The 27,454-nt window shown below is 31.7% G+C and overlaps 1 protein-coding gene across 7 annotated transcripts in view; it reads right to left on the bottom strand.

The window, feature by feature from the left end:
- Positions 1-27,454, bottom strand: part of LOC137633316 (chondroadherin-like) — a 267,884-nt gene that overhangs the window by 4,860 nt on the left and 235,570 nt on the right. For 5 of the 7 annotated variants that reach the window (XM_068365549.1, XM_068365550.1, XM_068365548.1 and 2 more), the window contains 3 exons: positions 27,319-27,454; positions 23,728-23,906; positions 7,893-7,979 (listed from right to left, as the gene is read on the bottom strand). The exon at positions 27,319-27,454 is cut by the window's right edge and continues 4 nt beyond it. In XM_068365549.1, the coding sequence (XP_068221650.1) occupies positions 7,893-7,979; positions 23,728-23,906; positions 27,319-27,454 (402 nt within the window). Of the gene's footprint in view, positions 1-7,892; positions 7,980-22,762; positions 22,819-23,727; positions 23,907-27,318 lie in introns of all 7 variants that reach the window. The other 2 variants (XM_068365553.1, XM_068365552.1) reach the window with 2 other exon arrangements.

Here is a 27,454-nt window from a genome sequence, read left to right as displayed (position 1 = left end):
GAGATCATGTCTTTAAATTGTGAAAGTTGTACAAAGATCATGTTTTCAAATTGTGTAAAAAATAAATTGTGAAAGCTCTACAGAGATCATGTCTTTAAATTGTGAAAGTTGTACAGAGGTCATGTTTTTAAATTGTGTAAAAAATAAATGGGGAAAGCTACATATAGATCATGTCTTTAAATGTGAAAGTTGTACAAAGAACATGTCCTTTAACTGTGAAATGAATACATTCTTGAAGTTGTACAAAGATCATGTTTTTTAAAAGTGAAAGTTGTACAGAGATCATGTTTTTAAACTGTGTAGACAATAAATTGTGAAAGCTGTACAGAGGACGTCTTTAAATTGTGAAAGTTGTACAAAGATCACGTTTTAGAATGTGAAAGTTGTGAAAGAAACAAATTGTGAAAGTTGTACAGAGATCCTATCTTTACATTGTGAAAAAAAAATAAATTCAAAGTGGGTCATAGTGAAAGAATTTTGGGAGAATATTATTCTGCATATAAATAATAAAATTAAAGCAAAAGTATTTACTCTACTTTGAAGTACATTGATTCTATTTTCAAGTGCCTATCCAAGAAAAATGCGAAGACGAATTTGAAAGGTGTGTAATTGGGTCCGAGATAGACAAATTGCTGCAGTTTTTCTCTCTTAGGAACTGGGGATTCAGGCAAACTTCTTCATGCTTTTAAAATGAGATGCATTTTGGCCAATAACTACTATTTAGGGAGAAAGGATTTGTTCCTGATAAGAGACGTATACTTTTTTAAATCTTTAATAAATCATAATTTAGAAAGACACATGACTTCTAAAGAATAATGATTAAGTTTTATAGCATGAATTTAATTATGTACAGGATGAAGTACCAACGGTTAAAACTGAAGAAACAACTCACGATTTGGAAGAGAAAAATAATGGAAAAAAAAGTTTTTTTTAAACAGAACAAAGAAACTTCAACATAACTTTATTCTTAGGCTTTGTAGGATGAACATAGCAATCTAAAAGACTTCACTCATGCGGGAATTTCTGTTGCAGATACTTGTAATATTACTATGGGTGACGTCAGGACATTTATGGACGCAGTCAATGAGAGTGAAGCGACAAAAACACATCAGTGGCGGATCTCAAGCCCTTCAAAAGTTACAGAAAAAAAAGTTACAAGAAAGTCTTCAAGTCATTAGACTGGTGTGCGAGACATGGCAGTCTAGTGACTTTTCTTTTTCTTCTTTGGTTCGGACCTCAGTCCTTCGGTCAACGGCATTCCAGCCAATCACAGCCCCTATACATATATGTATACATAGCAGGTGTGTGTTAGATATGCAAGGATGAAGTGTGGAGTGTGTCGTTTTAGAGGGATGCATATTACACATACTCAAATTGCGCGTGTACGTGTGGTACCATGAAAGTATTCGTGTGTGCTTTTTGGGTGTGCCCGAACAATGTGTTCATACATGTATACGTATATGTATATATTGTAATAAATACTTAGTATACGTAGTATTGAGGGCTGGAGAGAAATACTTCCCATTACTGTCTCAATGAAAGACGTGTTTGAATATGACAGGGATTACTGTACAACCCCGTTTTGATCTAATTTCGAGAGCTGCTAATGGCAAATGAACACACAAGAATGAATAAGAAAAATAAAACAGGTAAACAAATAGCCATCTGCTCGTGAGGAAGAGTTAAGAGGAGCCACGGAAGAGAGACTCCTCACTGAGGGAAATGGCTCTCGTGTTGGGTTTTACTGGGACCTTAAAACAACATCAACACCAACATCAACCGGAAAAAAATACGTCATCAATACGTCACGGAGTTAAAGAGAAGCTTGACCCTGGATGGCATGAGTGACCGTGATGACGTCATCGCCTAGGGTCGCGTGGAATGTACTGCAAATGTGATTGTTCTCATTTTTCAACCCAACAGGTGAAAGAGAAAGAGGGCCAAAGGTCAAATGGGGGCATAAAATAGTCAAATCTTTAGTTGAGAGGGAGACATTTATGACTAATGCCATTCCAGCTGAATAGAACAAAAAATACAGAACGAAAACTAAAAATGGAAGTAACTCAAGCAGGGATAAACGTAGAAAATAAAAAAAAGAGTAGACAACGGAAAGGTGAAAATGAAAGGATGTCTACGGATAATACAATAATCAGAAATTAATAAACGCTATATTAGTTTTTCAACTTTTTTTTCAGAACCATAAGAAAGGGGCCTTCGTGTGAATAACTTTGATATTTAACATATATAAGCTTTTTATGCTTCTTTGTCTCCATAAGGGAATAATGAGAAAATAAACAGCAAATTGGTCATTTACAAAACTGTGATTGGCTGATGCTTACTGTCGCTTACCGTAGAATCAAAGAGTTTAAAGAGATTCGCCTCTGAGCAAGACCTGATATGTCACACTACGAACTACAATTTTTAAACTATCATAAGACCCATAATCGTGAAGAATCACGCTTATGCTTTTAATCATCATTTTTCGTCTATATATATTTCTTTTATTTGTCTGAGTGAAAATGCAACGACTAGTGATAAAAACAACAACAACAAAAAAAGAACTCTTCTTCTTGTTTTTATCAGATTCTGAATTATGGTTAATAATCTTTCGGTGCATTCACGTTTATTATTCTCTCTGAAAAAGAAGGTGAAATCATGTAGTTTCTTATCGGAAACGAGACAGCATGGAAAATACGGCTGGTACTGATATAGAAGCACGAATACACACAGAAAGTGTCGGAAAATATACAGTAAATATATAAAATATAGATATAGGTAAGACTATAGAAAACAGTGGCACCATACTACAATAGATACAGTTAGCAATAATGAATACCCCTTGTATAAGACTAGGCACTGAAGGTATATAGACTGTAAATGCAAATATATAATATATATGTGTTTGTTGATAAAAAAAAAATAGGGAAGGGGGTTACTAGCAAACGTTCCTATCATCTTTCCTTTGATAAAATCCCGGAGGGAATCCTCTGTCCTACTTCCATCAAGAAAGGAAAAGAATAACATACAGTCTGGGTGTTGACGAATTTCGTGTAAGTATCTTTGGGCACATAGTTTCTTGTATATACTTTTTACGAAAGAAATACCGGTACATTTTGAAGCAAGACACTGTCGTGAATTGGATGAATCAATCATATCCAAGGAAACTAAATTGACATGGAATATCAAGATAATGTCTTAGGGGAAAAAAGGCGGAGTGAAAAGACTTTGATGAATGAACTAGTTTTGATACATTTTTTGAGGATGAATGTGGGGGAAAAATGTTTATATGGGTGATACATCGTGATACATTGTGACAGGAAGGGGATACATGAATATAAAGTCATCTTGATAGCTTTATGAAGGAGACACTTTAGCAAGAAATAATGTTGATGTATGAAAAAGCCTCATGAGTCAAGATCTAAATGAATGAAACAAAGTTAAAAACTGCAATATTAACAAATAAAAGAAAGTTTAAACTAACTTCATGAATTCTGTCAAAAAGGGCCAATTCTTTTTAACTGCAATATTAAAAAATTAAAATAAATAAAATAACTTCATGAATTCTATCAAAAAGGGACAATTCTTTTTACCTGCAATATTAACAAATAAAAGAAAGTTTGAACTTCATGAATTCTATGAAAAGGGACAATTCTTTTTACCTGCAATATTAGCAAATAAAAGAAAGTTTGAACTTCATGAATTCTATGAAAGGGGACAATTCTTTTTGACTGCAATACTAAAAAATAAAAGAAAGGTTGAAATAACTTCATTAATTCTATGAAAAGGGACAATTCTTTTTACCTGCAATATTAACAAATAAAAAAAGTTTGAACTTCATGAATTCTATGAAAAGGGACAATTCTTTTTGACTGCAATACTAAAAAATAAAAGAAAGGTTGAACTAACTTCATGAATTCTATGAAAAGGGATAATTCTTTTTACCTGCAATATTAACAAATAAAAGAAAGTTTGAACTTCATGAATTCTATAAAAAGGGACAATTCTTTTTACCTGCAATATTAACAAATAAAAGAAAGTTTGAACTTCATGAATTCTATGAAAAGGGACAATTCTTTTTAACTGCAATACTAAAATATAAAAGAAAGGTTGAACTAACTTCATGAATTCTATAAAAAGGGACAATTCTTTTTAACTGCAATATTAAAAAATAAAAGAAAGTTTGAACTTCATGAATTCTATGAAAAGGGACAATTCTTTTTGACTGCAATATTAACAAATAAAAGAAAGGTTGAACTTCATGAATTCTATAAAAAAGGGACAATTCTTTTTTAACTGCAATATTACCAAATAAAAGAAAGTTTGAACTAACTTCATGAATTCTATCAAAAAGGTAAAATTCTTTTAACTGCAATATTAAGAAATAAAAGAAAGTTTGAACTAACTTCATGAATTCTATCAAAAGGGTAAAATTCTTTTTAACTACAACATTAACAAATAAAAGAAAGGTTGAACTAACTTCATGAATTCTATCAAAAAGGGACAATTCTTTTTAACTGCAATATTAACAAATAAAAGAAAGTTTGAACTAACTTCATGAATTCTACCAAAAAGGAAAATTCTTTTTAACTGCAACATTAACAAATAAAAGAAAGTTGGAACTAACTTCATGAATTCTATCAAAAAGGAACAATTCTTAACTGCAATATTAACAAATAAAAGAAAGGTTGAACTAACTTCATGAATTCTATCAAAAAGGGACAATTCTTCTTAATTGCAATATTACCAAATAAAAAAAAAGGTTGAACTAACTCCATGAATTCTATCAAAAAGGGACAATTCTTCTTAATTGCAATATTACCAAATAAAAGAAAGGTTGAACTAACTTCATGAATTCTATCAAAAAGGTAAAATTCTTTTTAACTGCAATATTAGCAAATAAAAGAAAGTTGGAACTAACTTCATGAATTCTATCAAAAAGGGAAAATTCTTTTAAACTGCAACATTAACAAATAAAAGAAAGGTTGAACTAACTTCATGAATTCTATCAAAAAGGTAAAATCCTTTTTAACTGCAATATTAGCAAATAAAAGAAAGTTGGAACTAACTTCATGAATTCTATCAAAAAGGGAAAATTCTTTTAAACTGCAACATTAACAAATAAAAGAAAGGTTGAACTAACTTCATGAATTCTATCAAAAAGGGACAATTCTTTATAACTGCAACATTAACAAAAAAAAAAGAAAGTTTGAACTAACTTCATGAATTCTATCAAAAAGGTAAAATTCTTTTTAACTGCAACATTAACAAATAAAAGAAAGGTTGAACTAACTTCATGAATTCTATAAAAAAGGGACAATTCTTTTAAACTGCAACATTAACAAATAAAAGAAAGGTTGAACTAACTTCATGAATTCTATCAAAAAGGGACAATTCTTTTTAACTGCAACATTAACAAATAAAAGTAGGGTTGAACTACCTTCATGAATTCTATCAAAAAGGGACAATTCTTTTAAACTGCAACATTAACAAATAAAAGAAAGGTTGAACTAACTTCATGAATTCTATCAAAAAGGGACAATTCTTCTTAACTGCAACATTAACAAATAAAAGTAGGGTTGAACTACCTTCATGAATTCTATCAAAAAGGGACAATTCTTTTTAACTGCAACATTAACAAATAAAAGAAAGGTTGAACTAACTTCATGAATTTTATAAGAAAGGGACAATTCTTTTTGACTGCAATATTAACAAATAAAAGAAAATTTAAACTAACCTTATGAATTCAATCAACAAGGGACAATTCTTTTTAACTGCAATATCAAAAAATAAAATAAAATTTAAATTAACTTCATGAATCCTATCAAAAAACGACAATTCTTTTTAACTGCAGTATTAGCAAATAAAAGAAAGTTTAAACTAACTTCATGAATTCTATAAAAAAGGGACAATTCCTTTTAACTGCAATATTAACAAATAAAAGAAAGTTTGAACTAACTTCATGAATTCTATAAAAAAAGGGACAATTCTTTTTAACTGCAATATTAACAAATAAAAGAAAGGTTGAACTAACTTCATGAATTTTATAAGAAAGGGACAATTCTTTTTACTTGCAATATTAACAAATCAAAGTTTAAAATAACTTCATGAATTTTATCAAAAAGGTACAATTCTTTTTGTCTACAATATTAACAAACACGGAATGAAAGAAAGTCATGTGAAGAGAGAGAGAGAGAGAGAGAGAGAGAGAGAGAGAGAGAGAGAGAGAGAGAGAGAGAGAGAGAGAGAGAGAGAGAGAGAGAGAGAGCTGATGAATGGATAAAACGTACTTTTGATATCTCAAAATCACATCCTTTATCTATTTGTCCCTGCAGAGGGAAAATAAGCGAAAAAGGTAACAAGTACATCCAATATCACAGAACACGACCAGCAAAGTCATAATAAACTATTTCCCGAGTTTAGTTTACGAATAAGGAACAATTGCCCAAAGATTACACAAAGTGACAAGAGGCTGGAAATCAACTTACCAGTCTGGCCTGAGACTCCTGGAGCGATCATTGGCTAGAGAGAGGTGAGACATGAGAGAAACAAGGAGAGAAAAAAAAAGAAGCTACCTTGAAGAAACGTTACCATTTTGTTGCAACATCAGCGTCGGGGAAAATGAGAGGAAGGTAGGTAGGTCACAGGAATCCCTCGGGGAACTTTGGAAAGACTGGTGGTGTTTTTCTAGTTTAGAAATCCGATATCTTGGCCTCAAATCTGCCACTTTTTTGGGGAGGGGAAAAACGGAAATAAAAAAACTCATCTCTCCAGGTCTGCCAATTGCAAGTGAAAAATACTAATGGGTATATAAAGACGAAAAAAGGGGGGAGGGGCGTGTGGTGGGTTGGTTAAAGGTTTCTTTGTGTACTGAAGAGAAAAAAAAATATGAAAATCAACAATAAACAAGTACAAGTGTCAAGGTGAATGGGGGAGGTCGGGCGGGTAGAGAAGCCAAGTAGATTTCATTCCTTCAAAACAGGAACGACTTTGAAACTTAATTGATGTCTTTAATGAAAGTATTTTTAGCTTTGATTATACACAGATTTACTATCTTTAGTCTTTACGTGTTGGTGAAGAATTAGTTACCTTTATCGGGCCGGGCCGTTTCGACAAACCCCTTTTGAAAAGCAAAAGCTACGGCCATTTTGGACGCGTCTGAACATTCTGTACAGTTAAACTAAATCTTATCCTTTTTGTATAGTGCTTTAGGCTGATCTGAACAAGTTATCGGAAGAAGATGCAATGTTTAACTACTGTGAGTTTGGCTTCTTTCGTTAATTGAACCTTCCAGAAAGTGAATTAGAACAAAAAATGATGAAAAACAGGAAAAAACTGATTGAAGTTTTGTACGCTGTGCGGGTTATTTTTAATCGGTGCGTATGAAATGAATAAATCCGACGCTTGATTGAATAATAATTGACTAAGTCTGGATTCCAGTGGTTCCTCGTTTTCGATTGCAAACAGAAGTTGGATGATTGAAAAAGGGGAGGGGAGGTTGATCTAGAATACCAAAATAATGAGATATAATTTAGGTTAGCATTTTTCTTATTTCCTCATGTTAGATTATTTTGAACATTTCACACTACTGACTAAAATTAGGCGATATTCACAGATTAAGGGTCTTAGGTGTGTCAACTACCGTAGGGCCTGATAATGCTGTTTTCGGGGCTTAGCCAGGCACGGTAAGAAGTGGTGGCACTTGCGTGGTAATATATATAATATATATATTCCAAAAAAACAATCGATGTGTAAGTTGAAATGCAGGAACTGAGAGCTAAAAAAGTTAGTTTTGGACATAAAAACCTGGGCGTTAATATGGCACTCCAAAGATTCATTCCACTGATCTACAAATAACCACTATATCACTATGACTAGTACTAAGGAACACTCACAGTTGTTTGGAGGATACCTATACCGGAAGTGGCGTTTTGTCTTCTTGTTGGCGTTATCTGAGGAGCTGCCTGTGTCACAGGCACCACCTAAACAAACAATACTCAGCTTTTCTCCCCTGTATATATATATAATGTTGGCACAAGTTTTTAACCTCTAAATATTCTCAATTGTTCTTTTTTTTTTTTTTTTGGAATCTACAATGACGTAGTAGTAGCAGAGGAGCAGTAGTAGTAGTATTAGAAGGAGGAGCAGTATTAGTAAGAGTAGAAGTACGGCATACAAAGAAAGGATATAGAAAAAAATAATAATGATAATGTTGATAAAATTCTCCAGCAAATTATAGATATATATAAAATATAGAATATAAATACAATATATATATATATATAAAACGAGACAAGTGTTTTGCATTAGCCGACTGGCGAAGATATGAAAACAATAATGAAATTTTGTTTTTTTTTTCTCTTTAAAGGAAGAAAAAAAAGGTGTATATGTGTGCCACACTCACAGTTGACAAATGTATATACATATTACGTATTAACCTTTAAACCAGACATAAGAGAGAAGAAAGGGATACAAGTTTTCTTTGTGGGTGGCTAATGAATGACGTGATTCTGGCCAGTTGGCAAAGTAAAGGGAGCATTGTAGATCTGGCCTATGGCAGTAAAGTACAACCCTCCCCCCTCTCAAGCCTATCAGAACATCTATAACACTAATGATCATAGTTTACGATAATGCTAACAATAATGACAGGAAAGATGGCGAAGTCTTCGGACAGAGATGGTAACAAACTCAAATGAATTTAACTTTACGAAGCCAAGTTCAAAGGCATGAATATGAAATGATTTAAACTTCATGAAGGCAAGAGGCATGCGTATCTTTCATTCTATTTCAGTTAAAAACTTCACTTCATTAAGTTCAGGCAATTAATGCGCCAAGCTGAAAATAACAAGGATTAGGAAAAACAAACGTGGATCCCACCTTCATGCATCAACATATTTGTTTACTTCTTCTTCCTTGAAGCTTAACTTATGAGCAGCTTAACGGAGCCAAGCAAAAGCTGAAGAAGAAAAAAAGAAGAAGAAGAAAAACGTCTCTGTCGTTAACTTCGCCATGAAAAGATATTGGTAACAAAAAGGAAGATGAAATAAAAGTATTTCTCTCAGATCCTTTCTCCTCTTGTTTTCAAAGAGCGGCCCTTGTTTACTGCCTTGTAGTGTTCCTCGGGAATACATGACAAACAACATAATTTTGGTAAAAAAAGAAAAAAGTATATATAAATTTCTCACCACTTATGACAACGCAAATACACACATACACGCATCGACAACATCAACGAGACAGTTACTACATCTACAACATTCGGCTTACCGCTTTCTGATATTAACAGTTAAACTGTCTTAACGCGGCGGTTAAAGGATATTAGACCGAGTTAAATGTGATTTGTGGAAGACAGTGCGGTCTGCCTCACTCTTAGTCTAGTATAATGGGATCACCTTACAGTCCTTAATACCGATAGCCTTAACGTTTCTTCAAGGCATGAATGATCTTTTGATTACTACTCCAGGCGTTTCATAAAATGAGGTAAATATTTGATGGCATTCAAATCGTTAGCACATGAACACAAAGAGAATGGGATGAAGATTAAAACACGAAGGATAAAAATCAAGAGATAATATCTTCAACATTCAACTTAGATGGACCTTTGCATTTCTTAATACATAGACAGTTTAAACTACATTTTCATACCCTAGTCCATGCTACACTAAGCCTACATTTTGGAAAGTGAAAGTTATATGATAAAAATAACATAATCAATGTATAACAATGGTAACACTTGCAAAAATGAAACAATATCTATATCAGTGTAGTCAAAGACAGGTAAATATCTATGTTTTTTATCAGCACATATCAGGTATTGAGGTTAGTCCATTGATGTTATTAATTTAGAATTATCTTTTAATTAAGTTATTAAAACAGTTTAAAGAAAAACTAATAAGAATATATATTTAATAGGTCACTAAGTAGGGAAACACTAAGACTTTGACATGAAAAGAATACTGTTATGAAATGAAAAAAAAAAAAAAATAAACATAATAAAAACCTCTGAACACCAATTACTGAAGGAATCTTCAGTTTCCCTTCGACAGGTGATCTCGGACAAAGAAAAGAGACAAAACCAGACAAAAAAATCTATTAAATGAAAAATAGGCAATGGGGGTTATTCAAATTGTTTCCTCCATAGAATAAGCATAAAACTAATACAATCAAATTCGGACTGCTGATAAATGTTACACCACTTTAATTCAAAAGTATCCATCCTCATTAAAACAAAACGAGACAAAAAATCTTTCAAGACAATAGGCAATGGGGGTATTTAAATTGTTTCCTCCACTGCACAATGCAAGCTGAAACTGATAGGGATATAACGTGAAAATTGGAGAAATTGTCAAATGAAAAATAATAATGATGTGAAGATATATATGTGGCAATAATGAATAAATATAGTACAACAACAACTGTAATATTTATAAAAAAAGAGGATAAAAAGGAAATGGAAAATGGTACTGTAACTCATAGATGCATTGTCAGCAGGAGCCTGAACAACAATAATCATATCTAGCAATTAAAATGTTCTTATTGGTGTAAATTCAAGAAAACAAGACAGCAGTTGCTGTTATATTCACTCTCAACCTCTAAAGTCATCAATGAAGTTCCTCCATATAAGTATCTTCAGCAGTTTTGCATCTTGATAAAAAAAACATCAACATAAAATGACTATCTCTCGACTTTTTTTCTAACACTCATGAGTCTCCCTTCTTGCTTAGTTTACCGCAGCGGGACCGGGAAGGCTATTCAGTATCTAGGTTCAACTGCGGGGGGGGGGGGACCTCAATTTCCATTAAGAAGTTATATAGGATTGGACAGCGAGATGAAAGGACAGAATCAGCATGGAGGTCAAGTTTACATGCAGTTATGAACCAAAGTAAAGATGTATAGTCTCTTTAGTAATACCTACTGTTCAACGTGAAAGGTGAACTGAAAGCACTTCCCCACTTCTTCTATAGAATTGCGTCTCCTTCGTCTTTAGAAAGGCAAATTATAGCCTCTTCACATGGTCAAATCTCTATTAACTCATAGCTATTCTTAGGTATGCTATAATTATTAAGATATATTCCTGACCTCTTTTTGAGTCATACCTTCTAAATCTTCTTACTAATCGTGTATCAAGCTAAGAATTGATCACAGCAACATTATTTTTTTTCAAACTTAATAAAAAAAATTATTATACAAATTAATCACAACATAATGTCTTAATTTGAGGTTTTAATTCTCTGTATAATTCCTACATGGAAACTCTTCTTGTACAAAACTTTTAGTGAGATTCTTGCTGTCTATTTCGTCTGACTTACTTTGGAATTTGTTACATTTAATTCAGAAGGGCTATTTGAAGCAATAATCCTATCATATCGTCCTTTCCATTTATCATCGATTTGCCACTTACCTTTCAATTGCCATCTACATTTCCTAAATCCTCAAAAACATATTGCCAAATTCAAATGTATTGCATGTTATGATGTTGTTTTATTTATTTTCTTAATTTCAACATAAAAGCTACCTTTCCATACACAAAAATTCTTTAGAATTCGCATTTTATTACAGAAGTCTTTTAGAATTCGCCTTTTAATACAGTAGTATTCATTAGAATTCGTCTTTTAATACACAAATTTTCTTTGGTTATGATTTCCTCTTTTGGTATTTTCTGAGCATCAACTTTGTTGAAAAAGACTAACGGAGTTAATAAGGAGAAAGACAAATGTAACGAAAGTAAAGAAAATTTTAATTATCGAGAAATCTTTTTTATTCTTCTGATACCCAAAATAACTAAACTTAATTCCTTAAATCTATCCAAATATTGTAAGAATCGATAACGACCGAAATATTAACATGATAATAAACTATTGAAAATTAGGCAAAAATACTCCTTTTAATTAATAAAAATCAATAGAGGACAAGTTAAACGGTTTATCGTAACCGAAAAAGATATTCGACACGGTGGTGCTGCACCTGACGTCTATGTGCATTACTATAGCTCAACAGGCCAATCCTAGAGTTGCGTCCCATGCCACATGTTGGGTAATTCCGATGGGGGCTGATGGGGGCTCGCAGGAACCTCTTATCAGGCGTGTCACGTCTTTTTAGGACGAGCTGTAGTACGCGATCCTGCTACAAGCAGTGTCCCAATTATTCAAGCTAATTTTTTCATAACATACTGATGGTAGCAATGTTTTCCACGTTTGAATTTTTTAAAAGTTGAATTTTCCTTCTTAAGACCACCAGGTCTTCGGTTGCAATTTTTATCGGTTTGTATAGTATTTGTCATCGGAGCAATTTGTCAGGCACACAGATCATGTGACCAAACCAGCATGGTTGGCGATTGAGTATGGCTTCTATCATTGTGCATTCCTTTCGTTCCAGAATGTCTATGTGAAATACAACCTTTCCAGCAGTGGTTATTAATGTTCTTAAATCAGGAAAAATTTTGCTAAAGATGGCGTCGGTATGAGTCAAGGTTTTAGCACTATAGAGATATGAGATACATACTCCTTTATATAATTGGACATTGTTGGACAGTCTCCGGTGTTTTCTCTAGAAAACTCAGTTTAGCAGTGGAACCATGTTTAACTTCTCCAGCATATTATCGTCGATCTCAACGTAATTGAAAAATTGGACCGCTCATAATTGTGTATCATTAACGGTCAAGACAAACACATTATAATTTACATTAAATGTTTGTACTTAGCATTCTTATTTTCTTAATAAGTCCAAGAATAGAAAACTTTATCACCTAGAACTCTTGTTTTTAGAAAATCAATATCTATTAAAAATTAGTAAGTTAAACTTGGCAAATGATGACCGTAGAGTTGTGCATAACTGTATGTCAACATTATTTTGTGTTCATGATAAAGTAAAGTTTAGAACATGTTTCTTCTTGAACTCTTACAATTATTCTTAAAATAAAATTGATAGGCAATTATTTGAAAATTTTGAATCAAATTATGAAAATTATTACCATAGGATTTTAAGCTCTTTGATGTCTTTATTATTTAGTGTTTATATTTTGTTTATATATTGTCCATAGCGAGGATTTACAACAGTTTAACAATATTGTACTCAAAGACTTAAAGATAATATTCATTAAGTTTCTAGTGGTCTGATGCTGGTTTAATATTAAGCCACTTTTTTTTTCTAGGTCTAGAAGTACCTAAAAAAGCCAAAAATTCATAGAATGGCAGCAGAGAATTACACAGTCATACTACCCTTGTCGGTTCCATAGATTCAAAACAGTTACACCTATCAATGTGAGTAAGGCATTGGTCAGAGTACATATGAAACTGAATTTCATCACGGTGAATAGCCCATACAGTGTATCAACAACTGTTGGGTTTCGAAAAAAAGCGTTGGGCTACAAAATTTCATTCTAAAGAATAGTCAAGAATGTAAATGAACGTATTATTATTATTATTATTATTATTATTATTATTATTATTAGTAGTAGTAGTAGTAGTAGTAGTAGTAGTAGTAGTAGTAGTAGTAGTAGTAGTAGTAGTAGTAGTAGTAGGGTTATTATCATTATCATTAATATTATTATTGTTAGATAAGCTACAACCCTAGTTGGAAAAGCAAGATGCTATAAGCCCAAGTCTCCTACGGGGAAAATTAGCCCACTAAGGAAAGGAAATAAGGAAATAAATAAACGATACAAAAAGTAATGAACAATTGAAAAAAAGTACTTGAAAAATATTAACAATAAAACAGATATTTCACATAAAAACTATAAAAAACTCATGTCAGCCTGTTCAACATAAAACATTTGCTGCAAATTTGAACCTTTGAAGTTCTACCGATTCAACTACCAGATTAGGAGTATCATTTCACAACTTGGCCACAGCTGGAATAAAACTTCTAGAATACTGTGTAGTATTGAGCCTCACTGTGTAGTATTGAGCCTTATGATGTAGAGGGCCTGACTATTAGAATTACCTGAATGCCTAGTATTACGAACAGGATGGAACTGTCCAGGAATATCTGAATGTAAAGGATGGTCAGAATTATGAAAAATCTTATGCAACATGCATAATAAACTAATTGAAAAACGGTGCCAGAGATTAATAAATAGATCAGGAATACGAAATCTAATAGATCGTAAGTTCCTGTCCAACAAATTAAGATGAGAATCAGCAGCTGAAAACCAGACATGAGGACAATACTCGAAACAAGGTAGAAGGAAAGAATTAAACCGCTCCTTCAGAATAGACTGATTATGGAAAATCTTAAAATACTTTCTCAATAAGCCAATTTTTTGTGCAATTGAAGGAGACACAAAAATACTGTGTTTCTCAAAAGAAAATTTGCTGTTGAGAATCACACCTAAAGTTTTAAAAGAATCATACAAAGTTATATAAACATTATCAAGGCAGAGAGATGTTGAGGAGCCACTGTACTTGACCTACTTACCATCATACTTTGAGTTTTGTTAGGATTCAACTTCGTACCCCATAATTTGCACCATGCACTAATTTTAGCTAATCTCTATTACGGGATACACCAACCCCAGATCTACATCCAGGAGATGGAATTGATGCAAAGAAAGTATCATCATTTGCATATGCAACAACTTTGTTTTCTAGGCCAAACCACATGTCATGTGTATATAGTATGGAAAGTAATGGGCCAAGAACACTACTCTGAGGAACACCAGTTATCACATTCCTATACTCACTATGGTGCCCGTCAACAACAAGTCTTTGCGATCTATTACTTAAAAATACAATAATAATTATAACAAACGAGGTACCCAACACCAACTGTCTGAGTTTGAAAACAAGAACCTCATGATTAACACGGTCAAAGGCAGCACTAAAATCAAGGCCAATTATACGAACTTCGTGATCACAGTCAAGGGATTTCTGTACAGCATTGGAGAGTTTAAGAAGGACATCACTTGCTCTAAGGCGTCTACGAAAACCAAATTGCAAATTAGGGAATAGATGATTACTTTTGGCAAACCTTTTAAAATGTTAAGCCAAAAGACGTTCAAAAACTTCATATAATATGGGAGTTATGGAAATTGGGCGGTAATCAGTTAGATTTGAGTTACCACAAACCCATCTACATAGTGGAGTAACATTACCAATTCTTTAACAAGGGCTAAAAGCTCATCTTCTTGCTAACGTGCGCAAAATAATAGATAACTTTGGAGCTATGAAATCTGCAGTCTTTATAAAAAAAAAACAAAGGAAAATACCATTTGGGTCTACACCTCGATAAGTATCAAGATCCATAAAGAAGTCTTTAATTTCACATCAAAAAGCTAAATTAGTTAGTTTAGCCTCGGGAAAACAGGAATAAGGAAGGTCGAGTTCCTCTACTTACTGTCAAACATATCTGCCAAAAGGGTTGCCAACAAAACAGGGGGGGGGGGGGGTTATGAGGAATGTCTCATAATCTAGATAGAAGTGAGTCTAACCCCATCTCCAGATTTACAGGCTTCCGAAATGAAACAACTTCTCAGTAAACATAGAATATCAAGTAAGTGAAACGTGGCAATGTGATACCGTAGAGTTTACAAAAGAGCCTACACTAATACAAGTACAGTAAATTTTTCTTCTTTCTGAAAATAAGATATGCAGAGCGGTAGCAATACCAGGGTGTACAAAACATACATAAGCTTATGCACGCACACATGAACACACACATATATATATATACATATATACTGTATATGTATGTATATACAGTATATATATAACGTGCCAGTAAATATAATGACGCATAACTGGCGTTGTGCATAAAATAAGTATAGAGCCACGAGAGGAAGATGGGAAAACATTCCTAGTTAGTACTTTTGCGAGTCTAACTGTGCTATTAAGATTCTTATTAATGATTCCATGAATTGCTGCATGGTTTATACTCATCATGTGTTAACTGATGTTATATTTACACTTGCAGATATATATATATATATATATATATATATATATATATATATATATATATATATATATGTATATGTACATATATATACCATGTATGCGTATCAAGTTTGCTATATTTCTACCTTTCGATCAGACAAGTTAGAAAGTGGTGGGCCAGATCAATACTAGGTGACCAAAAAGAATAAATAAGGTAGTCGGCACACATGCTCTTAACCATACACAGAGCTTGTCTCGAGTTAGCAAGTCTGTCATGATTACCAGTAAAAAATCCGATGGGTATAACACCCTGTTGCATCATTTAACTAAGTATAGTGTCAATTGGATATAATTTTCATTTATGTATCTCTGTACCTCTCAATTTCTTCAAACAATGATAAGAAAACTACATCTATATTATAAAAAAAAATTATACATTAAAAAATTATGTGAATATATAAAAAAATAAAATTATAAATGTGGTGTATGGAAACTTACGGTGTATTTTATTGTAATGAAACACCTTTAAACCCAAATAATGAATATATGTTGGGATTTAAACATACTTGTTTGGAATATTAGCATCATATTAAAGGTTCTTCTAGATTACCTTTTATTTGAGGGTCATTAAGTACTCTCTATGCATCCTTTATTCTTTTATACTTAAATGAAATTAACTAAGCTGAGCCAACAAAAGAGGTGGGGGGGGGGGGGGTATCATGAATGTCTCATAATGTAAAAGTGAGTCTAACCCCATCTCCAGATTTACAGGCTTCCGAAATGAAACAACTCAGTAAACACGGCGATATTAAGTAAGTGAAACGTGGCAATATGATACCGTAGAGTTTAAAAATGAGCCTACACTATTATAACTACAGAAAATTTTTCTTCTTTCTGAAAATAAGTTATGCAGAGCAGTAGCAATATCAGGGTGTACAAAACGTACATAAGCTTATGCACGCACATATCAACACACACACATATATATATATACATATATATAACGTGCCAGTAAATATAATGACGCATAACTGGCGTTGTGCATAAAATATGTATAGAGCCACGAGAGGAAGATGGGAAAACATTCCTAGTTAGTACTTTTGCGAGTCTAACTATGCTATTAAAATTCTCATTAATGATTCTATGAATTGCTGCATGTTTTATACTCATCATGTGTTAACTGTTGTTATATTTACACATGCAGATATATATATATATATATATATATATATATATATATATATATATATATATATATATATATATATATATATACAGTATATATATATATATATATAAATATATATATATATATATATATATATATATATATATATATATATATATATATATATATATATATATATATATATATATGTACATATATATACCATGTATGCGTATCAAGTTTGTTATATTTCTACCTTTCGATCAGACAAGTTAGAAAGTGGTGGGCCAGATCAATACTTGGATAGGTGACAAAGAAGAATGAATAAGGTAGTCGGCACACATGCTCTTAACCATACACAGAGCTTGTCTCGAGTTAGCAAGTCTGTCATGATTACCAGTAAAAAATCCCAAGGGTATAAAACCCTGTTGCATCATTTAACTAAGTATAGTGTCAAATGGATATAATTTTTATTTACGATTCTCTGTATCTCTCAATTTCTTCAATCAATGATAACAAAACTACATTTATATTATAAAAAATATTTGTACATTAAAAACTTATGTGGATATTTAAAAAATTAAAACTATAAATGTGGTGTATGAAAACCTGGGTTGTATTTTAGTGTAATAAAACACTTTTAAACCCAAATAATAAATATATGTTGGGATTTAAACATACTTGTTTGGAATATTAGCATCATATTAAAGGTTCTTCTTGATTACCTTTTATTTGAGGGCCATTAAGTAATCTCTATACATCCTTTATACTGAAATGAAATTAGCTACGCTAAGCCAACAAAAGAGTCGGGGGGGGGGGGGGGTGGCTATCATGAATGTCTCATAATCTAGAAGTGAGTCTAACCCCATCTCCAGATTTACAGGCTTCCAAAATGAAACAACTTCTCAGTAAATACGACGATGTCAAGTAAGTGAAACGTGGCAACATGATACCGTAGAGTTTAAAAATGCGCCTACACTGATATACCTACTGTAAATTTTTCTTCTTTCTGAAAATAAGAGTTATGCAGAGCTGTGGCAATAGCAGGGTGTACAAAATATACATAAGCTTACGCACGTACACATGAACACACACACACATATATATATACATATAAAACGTGTGCCTGTTACCATAATGACGTAAAACTGGCGTTGTGCATGAAATAAGTATCAAGCCACGAGAGGAAGAGGGGAACACATTCCTAGGTAGTGTACTTTGGCGAGTCAGACTGTGCTATTAAGATTCTAATTATTGATTTCACTGCTTGATGCATGTTTTATGCTCATCATATGTTAACTGATGTTATATTTACACATGCAGATATATATATATATATATATATATATATATATATATATATATATATATATATATATCTATATATATATATGTATATATATCTATATGTATATATATGTATATATATATACATCTATATATGTATATATATATATATATATATATATATATATATATATATATATATATATATATCTATACAGTATATATATATATGTATATATATATATATATATATATATATATATATATATATATATATATATATATATATATATCAATCTATCTATCTATCTATATATATGTATATTATATATATATATATATATATATATATATATATATATATATATATATATATATATATATATATATATATATTAATCACATATTATATGGAGAAATTGCAAATCATCTTCGATAAGGATATATTTAACATCTCGATACCAATCAACATTGCTCGGAAAAATCAATCTTTTAATGACTGGAAAATGGTATATAAAGTATGTATTTATCTAAGGGTATCTGTACCTTCTGACCTCCACACATAAAATTAACGAGAATAGAGAAAGGACATTCTGGACATAAATAAGAATGTCGTTCTCATTTCTTAAAAGACCGGGCCTTTAGAAGTAACAACTACACCTAGTTAGAGATAAAAATTAGTAACACACAAGAGGAAGAACCATTAGAAACATAATCATAAAAAAGTAAACTAGTACACCAAACTTGCCATGGTAATTAAAATGACTCTACTGAAGCCTTTAAGTGACACCAGTTCAAAATCCTCTGAAATTTACCTGGATAGTAAACGAAAGGGATTGGTGGTTTAATATGATGCTATCTAATCATGGGAGGAGAATTCCTTACTTAATAGAAAACGATAATTAGATAACAATACGGCTAAGATAACATTAAAGCTAAACGCAGGTTATATAAGATACACGACATCTGGAGGACTTACAAATAACGTCAGTGAGAATGAATTCAGGAAACATCTCCAAATGGAAATATAGACAAAGATGGTGGTAAAGGTGTCGCAATAATCACTGGGGATGGCATCAGAGGGACTCAGCTACCAATTACAATTCAATGCATTCATTAGCGACGTAAAATTCAAAAGTAACTAAATGGTTTAAAGATCTGTCATTTTATTATTGACAGGCCTTCTGTCGTGGCATTATAGTTTAACGTTTAGGGAAAACCAAACACAATCAATCTGGTCGTAACTCTCAGAAAAAGGCGTCAATGCACAAAAGGCTGTAATTGTTTCTCTTCTGTCACCCTTTTCACAATCTAATGATATGCAGATGATAATTCATAGACATGGGAGGGATTAACCTATATACAAATTTCTTTAAATATATTTTCCGATGATGTTTCAGTTGCCCAATCTTAAAAAACCGCTAGGATTATTTGAGATATTAAGTGTGAAATGAAAAATGGGAAAAGGAGCATTTGTTCTATAAGTTCTCAGAATTAGCGCTCCCACTTCTACTGGCACTCAAGAGTGCCAAAAAGCAACGATGTTAATAATCATCTAATTGGACATGTTAATAAATTTAATTGTAGATAGAAAACACAAATGAACAAAGACATTAACTCTAATGGCATCGCATAGGAGCAAAACCTTTATCATACCATCTGCAGAATTGTAAGAACGAAAATTAAGAGCTAAAATTACATGGAACGTTGCTTTTGTAAAATCTCTTTAGCATTGGAAATAATACGAAGATTTTATGACACCCTTGAAAAAAGAATATTTCATACATTACTTAGGGATTAGTTAAGTACTCCAAACTTTGTTTAAATCTAATTTCGTTTGCTTTAAGAAAGGAATCTACAAGAAGTAATAATACTGCCAATCCGATACCTTTTCTATACTAACCTATAGCAACCGAAACTAGATTCTTTGTTTGCTGTTCACAAAATGAATCTAATGCAACGCATTTTATCATCTTACCAGTATCAAAGGGGGTTTCATATTTTTTTGGTGAGGGACAAACAACCGCCAAAATTATATACGCATGTTTGTATAATGTCTATTAATTTCAATATATACACTCACGCACACAGACAAAAAAAAAACAAAACACAAATATAAATGTAATAAATACAACCTAACGACTTTAAAATATTGAAACCATGAAGATAGTCATTATTCATAACGACCTAAAATCGCTAACCGGTATTAGTTTGAAAATGCACATTCTTTATTACCACAAACTGGATTCTAATGTGTCACCATCTAACCACAGTTTATGGTAAAGAATCCTTTCTACGTCTTTCACTACATTCCATATTAATGTCGGACTTTGAGATATGGTACGCAGGTCACATTTGGAGTTAAATTTAATAATTAACAAATGTTATTACCGCTTTTCCGAGATAGGTCGAAAATGTGTTCTGGCTTTCCGGATTAAATTTAATAATTAACAAATGTTATTACCCATATTCAGAAAGAGGTCGACAATTTGTTTTAGCATTTGTGGATAAATTTAATAATAAAAAATTACGTTATTATCCATTTTCAGAATCTGGTCAAAAATTTGTTCTGGCATTTGGGGTTAAATTCAATCATTAACAAATGTTATTACCCATTTTCAGAAACAGGTCAAAAATTTGTTCGGGCATTTGGGGTTAAAATTAATCATTAACAAATGGTATTACCTATTTTTAAAAAAAAACTTGAAAATTTGTTCTTTCATTTGGCTTTAAAATCAATCATTAACAAATGGTATTACCTATTTTCAAAAACAAGTTGAAAATTTATTCCGGCATTTGGCTTTAAAATTAATCATCAACAAATGGTATTACCTATTTTCAAAAACAAGTCGAAAATTTGTTCTTTCATTTGGGGTTAAAATTAATCATTAACAAATGGTATTACCTATTTTCAAAAACAACTTGAAAATTTGTTCTTTCATTTGGCTTTAAAATTAATCATTAACAAATGATATCACCTATTTCAAAAACAAGTTGAAAATTTATTCCGGCATTTGGCTTTAGAATTAATCATTAACAAATGATATTACCTATTTTCAAAAACAAGTTAAAAATTTATTCCGGCATTTGGCTTTAAAATTAATCATCAACAAATGATATTACCTATTTTCAAAAACAACTTGAAAATTTGTTCTTTCATTTGGCTTTAAAATTAATCATTAACAAATGATATCACCTATTTCAAAAACAAGTTGAAAATTTATTCCGGCATTTGGCTTTGGAATTAATCATTAACAAATGATATTACCTATTTTCAAAAACAAGTTGAAAATTTATTCCGGCATTTGGCTTTAAAATTAATCATCAACAAAGGGTATTACCTACTTTCAAAAACCAGTTGAAAATTTTTTCGGGCATTTGGGGTTAAATTCAATCATTAACAAATATTATTACCCATTTTCAGAAACAGGTCGAAAATTTGTTCTGGCTATGATTATGTATCCCATAAAGCTAAAACATTTAATTTGATTAGGAATATGAATAAATATCCTTTAAGCAATGACTGACAAGCGTGAATAACGCATGTAGTAATTTAAGAAGAAACAACGTATAGATTTAGCATACTCCTCACATTACACTTCCCTCGTCTGATGTCTGAGAGGAGCAGACAACGAAACTAAAACTTACGACTTTTTCAGTCTAGGACTGAACACCAGCAACTTCGCGTCTGATCTCCGTGAACCTACAACAGAAGCAACATGGTAATGAACGTGATAGTAAAGGGATAAGAAGAGATTTCGTATCAGGCTAGCCATGCAAGACTCTCAGAGTGCGAAGATTCGAAGAGAGCTTTTAGCATACTCGTAGGTCGAAATGAAGCATATCGTTAAGGGAAAGGTAAAAACAAGTTGTCAATGTTGCAAGGCTTTTGTAGCATTGGAAAAAGCTTGTATCGCAGAGAGATAAAATAATATAGTCACAAGTACATGGCATACTTATAGAGGGATAGAAAGGGCTTGCCTTGTAAAAAAATAATAATACAGGTTTATCATTTTCGAATTTTCATTATCATGAATCAATGTATGCAGAAGAAGAACGCATTCTTGTTTACCTTCAAAATCATGCACGGATGCCAAGGGCCATCATTACAAGTCAAATATCCATGGGTTTCCACTTAAAACCTAATAGCTGGAAGTGATCGATTTTGAATCAACCAAATCATAGTTAACTATCTATTTTAAATGGGCACCATAAAGTGTCATTGAAGGGAAATGTTTCAAGATATGAAAATAACTAAGATAAATCGTGCAGTCCCACCATACCGCAAATTCGATCCATTGCATACGAAGAGCATTCATAGCCCAGGTAGGAGATTTTCCTGATATTCGAAGGGGTTAGTTAAAATTTCCCTGACAAAAGGCAGGCTTAGAAAAATGCCCATACACCTGTATATGCTAAAATAAACATCCTGACTTACGGTTGCTATAACTAACGATGGTTCGCCCAATTCTAGAGAACTCCTTATGAAAACCCCTAGGGGGAGACAAAGCAGGCAGTTAATTAAATGAAATAAAATAGGAGAAAAAAAAGCCATTTGAAAATGTCTTTATAGGTAAAGATGGAAACAAAATGAACATGCAATACGGACGAAACTTTATAATACAGTATATTAAACTTAGAAACAAACAAATAGTGGATTTAAAGAGATTTATGAATAGGAAGTTCCATGTTTGAAGTGTTTATCTCATCGAATAGTATTTACATATTTTAAAAAATTCTTCGTTTAAAAGATGAAGTTCATTATGTGATCTTTTGCAAGATATCAAAATTAATACATAAAACTTAATGACATATTTTAAGGACAAAATTCTGTCGTAGATTTTTGGAGACAAATCAAATCTTTCATCCAAAACATACAATGAATAATTTCCACCGAAAATAAAAACTGGTTTCGCAATACTGTATCCCTGATTTTACTTATTCCAGAGGGAAGTAAAGATTCCATAGAAAGAAAAAAAAAAGAAAATAAGTGACTGAAATAAGATGTTTTTGTAGTTTAAAAAAACTGTCATGGAGAAACACTACACAAAAATCAGCAGAGCAAATCAATGCCTTTCTAGAAAATACATTTGGTCGCGAACACACGAGTTATAAGAGAGAGAAAAGGGCCAAGAGAGAAACATCACCTTCCTCTCTAAGAGATAGCCTTAGTACTACCCAAGTAGAGAAAAGGGCAATCAAGAGATAGTAAAAAAATAATGTATGATAATAGAAATATATAAACATGACCACAAAGTTGTGCCACTAGTGGAAAAAAAGCCCCTTGATTCACAGCCTTAAGATATCTACAAAGCCTTTCTGTTCTGAATTTCCTTTTCATTTTTTTAAGAGAAAAAACTGAATTGAACATGTGTCTCCTAGGGTACCCTAAAGGAGCCTTACCTCGGGGAGGCGCGGGGGGCAGTTGAACTCCCCTTCGGGAAGGTTGGCGATGGCGTGGGGGATGCGGTCCTTGGTGTGGCAGATGTGGTCCCCGGCGGACTCGACGTGGTCTTGGTTGTGAGGATTGCTAAGCCAGGACTTCAGCCAGAGTAAATCGCAGTTACAAACCAAGGGGTTGTCTGTGTTGGGAGAGCAGGAGATGAGAAAGTGATCCACATTGGTTGGATGTTTACATGACTTCTAAAGTGGTTTGAGAAAGTGATTCTCATTGGTTAGATGCTTACGTGACTACGAAGATGGTTTGAGAAAATGACCCTCATTGGTTGGATGCTTACGTGATTTCTAAGATGGTTTGAGAAAGTGATCCTCATTGGTTGGATGCTTACGTGACTACTAAGATGGTTTGAGAAAATGATCCGCATTGGTTGGATGCATATGTGACTACTAAGGTAGTTTGAGACAGTGATCCTCATTGGTTGGATGCTAACCGTGACTACTAAGATGGTTTGAGAAAATGATCCTCATTGGTTAGATGCTTAAGTGACTACTAAAATGGTTTGAGAAAATGATCCTCATTGGTTGGATGCTTAAGTGACTACTACTAGGGTTTGAAAAAATGCTCATCATTGGTTGGATGCTTAAGTGACTACTAAAATGGTTTGAGAAAATGATCCTTATTAGTTGGAAGCTTATTTAACTAGGTGCATGATGCGTGTGTGGTAATTAAATGAGATTGATGCAGACAACGTCACACTCATAGTTAATAAAAATGAAGGATTAATCATAAAATACATATAGAAAATAACTTGTCATAAATAACATAAGATTTCCTAGCAAATTTAGTGAGTGAATTTGAAAGTTTTTCTTACATACTATTATTAAGCTAATCATAAAATCGGCACTTATAACTAATTGCATGAGCAGGAATTCGTAATCTGAACTGTAAAAATGTATATCATAAAGCCACATGGAATAATTAATTTTTCATACTTCTTAAATACAATATACAGTCGATGCATAAGCATGGAGGGTCGAATATGTACAATATCTAATTCTACTGTATAGATATAAAGTAGTCTTGTGGTTTTTCGAGTCATGTAACTTTAACGAAACCAAATATCTATCTAACTATTTAGATAAGTACCTGTATATATATATATATATATATATATAATGTATATATATACTGTATATATATATATATATATATATATATATATATATACAGTATATATATACATTATATATATATATATATATATATATATATATATAATGTATATATATACTGTATATATATATATATATATATATATATATACATATATATATATATATACAGTATATATATATATATATATATATATATATATATATATATATATATATATATATAATGCATACAAGCAAAGTGCCATAATATAATGGTGCACAATGTCAAGAGAAATATCAAAACTCCAAATAATAGAAAAATTCAGCGTTAAAATGAAAACATGTCCGGGTTACTGATAAAACTCCACCTCAATAAAGGGGGAACATCTCTTCAAATCATTGCTATCATTTTCCATCTAAAAAGCAATAAGAAAAAACGGAAAAACATCTGTTATGTAATATATCTCACAGGACAGAAAAGATATATTCTTAAACCTGAAAGAGAATAAGAGAAAACAATGAAAATAAGAAACTCTTGCACCATCAATCATGTAGTGATGATAAGTTTCTGAAAAAAAAAATAACATAAGATATACAGAACCACCCGCTGACTATATGAATAAATGGAAATTCTTCAACCCCTAAAATGTGAGAAGTATAAGTACAAGACCAATATCTTTCCCATTCCCCCCAAAAGAAAGAAAGAAGTGAAGAAGGAAGAAAATAAAACCCCTTACTTGATATATCAGCCAAGGAAAAAGATACTCCCATTTTTTTTAGAATAAAAAAGATTAAAATACATATTCCAATTTTCATGTCAATAAAATATTAAAATAAATACTCCCATTTTCCTGAGATAAAAAATAATTAAAATAAATACTCCCATTTTTCGGAAGGTGAAAAATTATTGAAATAAAAAATTCCATTCTCTGGAGGATAAAGATATTAAAATAAATACTTCCATTTTCTTGAGATAAAAAAGATTAAAATAAATACTTTCATTTTCCTGAGAAAAATATAAAAATAAATACTCTTTCCTGAGATATAATAGATTAAAATAAGTACTTCCATTTTCCTGAGAAAAATATTAAAATAAATACTCCCATCTTCCTGGGAACAAACAATTAAAATAAATACTCCAATTTTCCTGGGAATAATATAATCAAAATAAATACTCACCTTTTCCTGGGAATAAAAAAAATCCAAATGATTACTCTAACTATCCTGGGAATAACAAATTTAAAATAAATACTCCCTTTTTCATGGGAATAAAAAGATTAAAATAAATACTCCCATTTTCAGGGAAATAATTTTTTTTTTTAAATTAATACTCCCATTTTCCTAGGAATAAAAAAAATGGAAATACACCCAATTTCCCAATGAAAGAAAAAAAATACTCCCATGTTCCTGGGAATGAAAAAAATACATACTCAAATTTTCCAGGGAATAACAAAGTCAATGTAAATACTCCCATTTTCTTGTGAATAAAAAAATAAAAAATAAAATACTCCCATTTTCTTGTGAATAAAAAAATAAAAAAAATACTCCCATTTTCCTGGGAATAAAAAATGAAAATAAATACTCCCATTTTCCTGGGAATAAAAAACATAAATACTCCCATTTTCCCAAGGAAAAAATGAAATCATTCCCCCCGAAAAAAACAAATACTCCATTTTCCTGGGAATAAAAATATAAAATAAATACTGCCATTTTTCCCAAGGAAAAATAAAATAAATACTCCCATTTTCCTGGGAATGAAAATATAAAATAAATAATGCCACTTTTCCCAAGGAAAAATAAAATAAATACTCCAATTTTCTTGGGAATAATAAAATAAAATAAATACTCCAATTTTCTTGGGAATAATAAAATAAAATAAATACTCCTATTTTCTGGATGAAAAAACAAAATAAATACTCCCATTTTCCTGGGAATGAAAATATAAAATAAATAATGCCACTTTTCCCAAGGAAAAATAAAATAAATACTCCAATTTTCTTGGGAATAATAAAATAAAATAAATACTCCAATTTTCTTGGGAATAATAAAATAAAATAAATACTCCTATTTTCTGGATGAAAAAACAAAATAAATACTCCCATTTTCCTGAAAAAAGGGAATAAATACTCCAATTTTCCTGAGAAAATAATTAAAATAAATACTCCCATTTTCCAGAGAAAAGAAATCTATTTAAATACCCCAACTTTCCCGAGAAAAAATTAAATACTCCAATTTTCATAAAAATGAAAAAAAAAAAAATAACTAAAATAAATATTCCCATTTTCAAAAGAATAAAAAATGAACTAAAATAAATACTTTTTATCTTCTGAGAATAAAAAGATCTTATAATAAATACCCGTACAGTACTTCCATTTTCCTGTGAAAAAGATAAAAACTGACAAAAACATGACAAAAATATGAAAAGAATAAAGCACTCACTTGCCACATCGATCATGGTAAGAGTATCTAAGATAGGCATGACTGTCTCCTCCGGCAACTCCTTGATGTTGTTGTGGGAGAGTTTGAGCCACTCCAGGGAGTGCAGGTCCCTGAAGGCGTTGGGCGGGATGTGCGA

The sequence above is a fragment of the Palaemon carinicauda genome, chromosome 42, assembly GCF_036898095.1.
Source record: "Palaemon carinicauda isolate YSFRI2023 chromosome 42, ASM3689809v2, whole genome shotgun sequence".
Classification (NCBI taxonomy): domain Eukaryota; kingdom Metazoa; phylum Arthropoda; class Malacostraca; order Decapoda; family Palaemonidae; genus Palaemon; species Palaemon carinicauda.
This window is presented reverse-complemented; position numbering and strand designations above follow the sequence as displayed.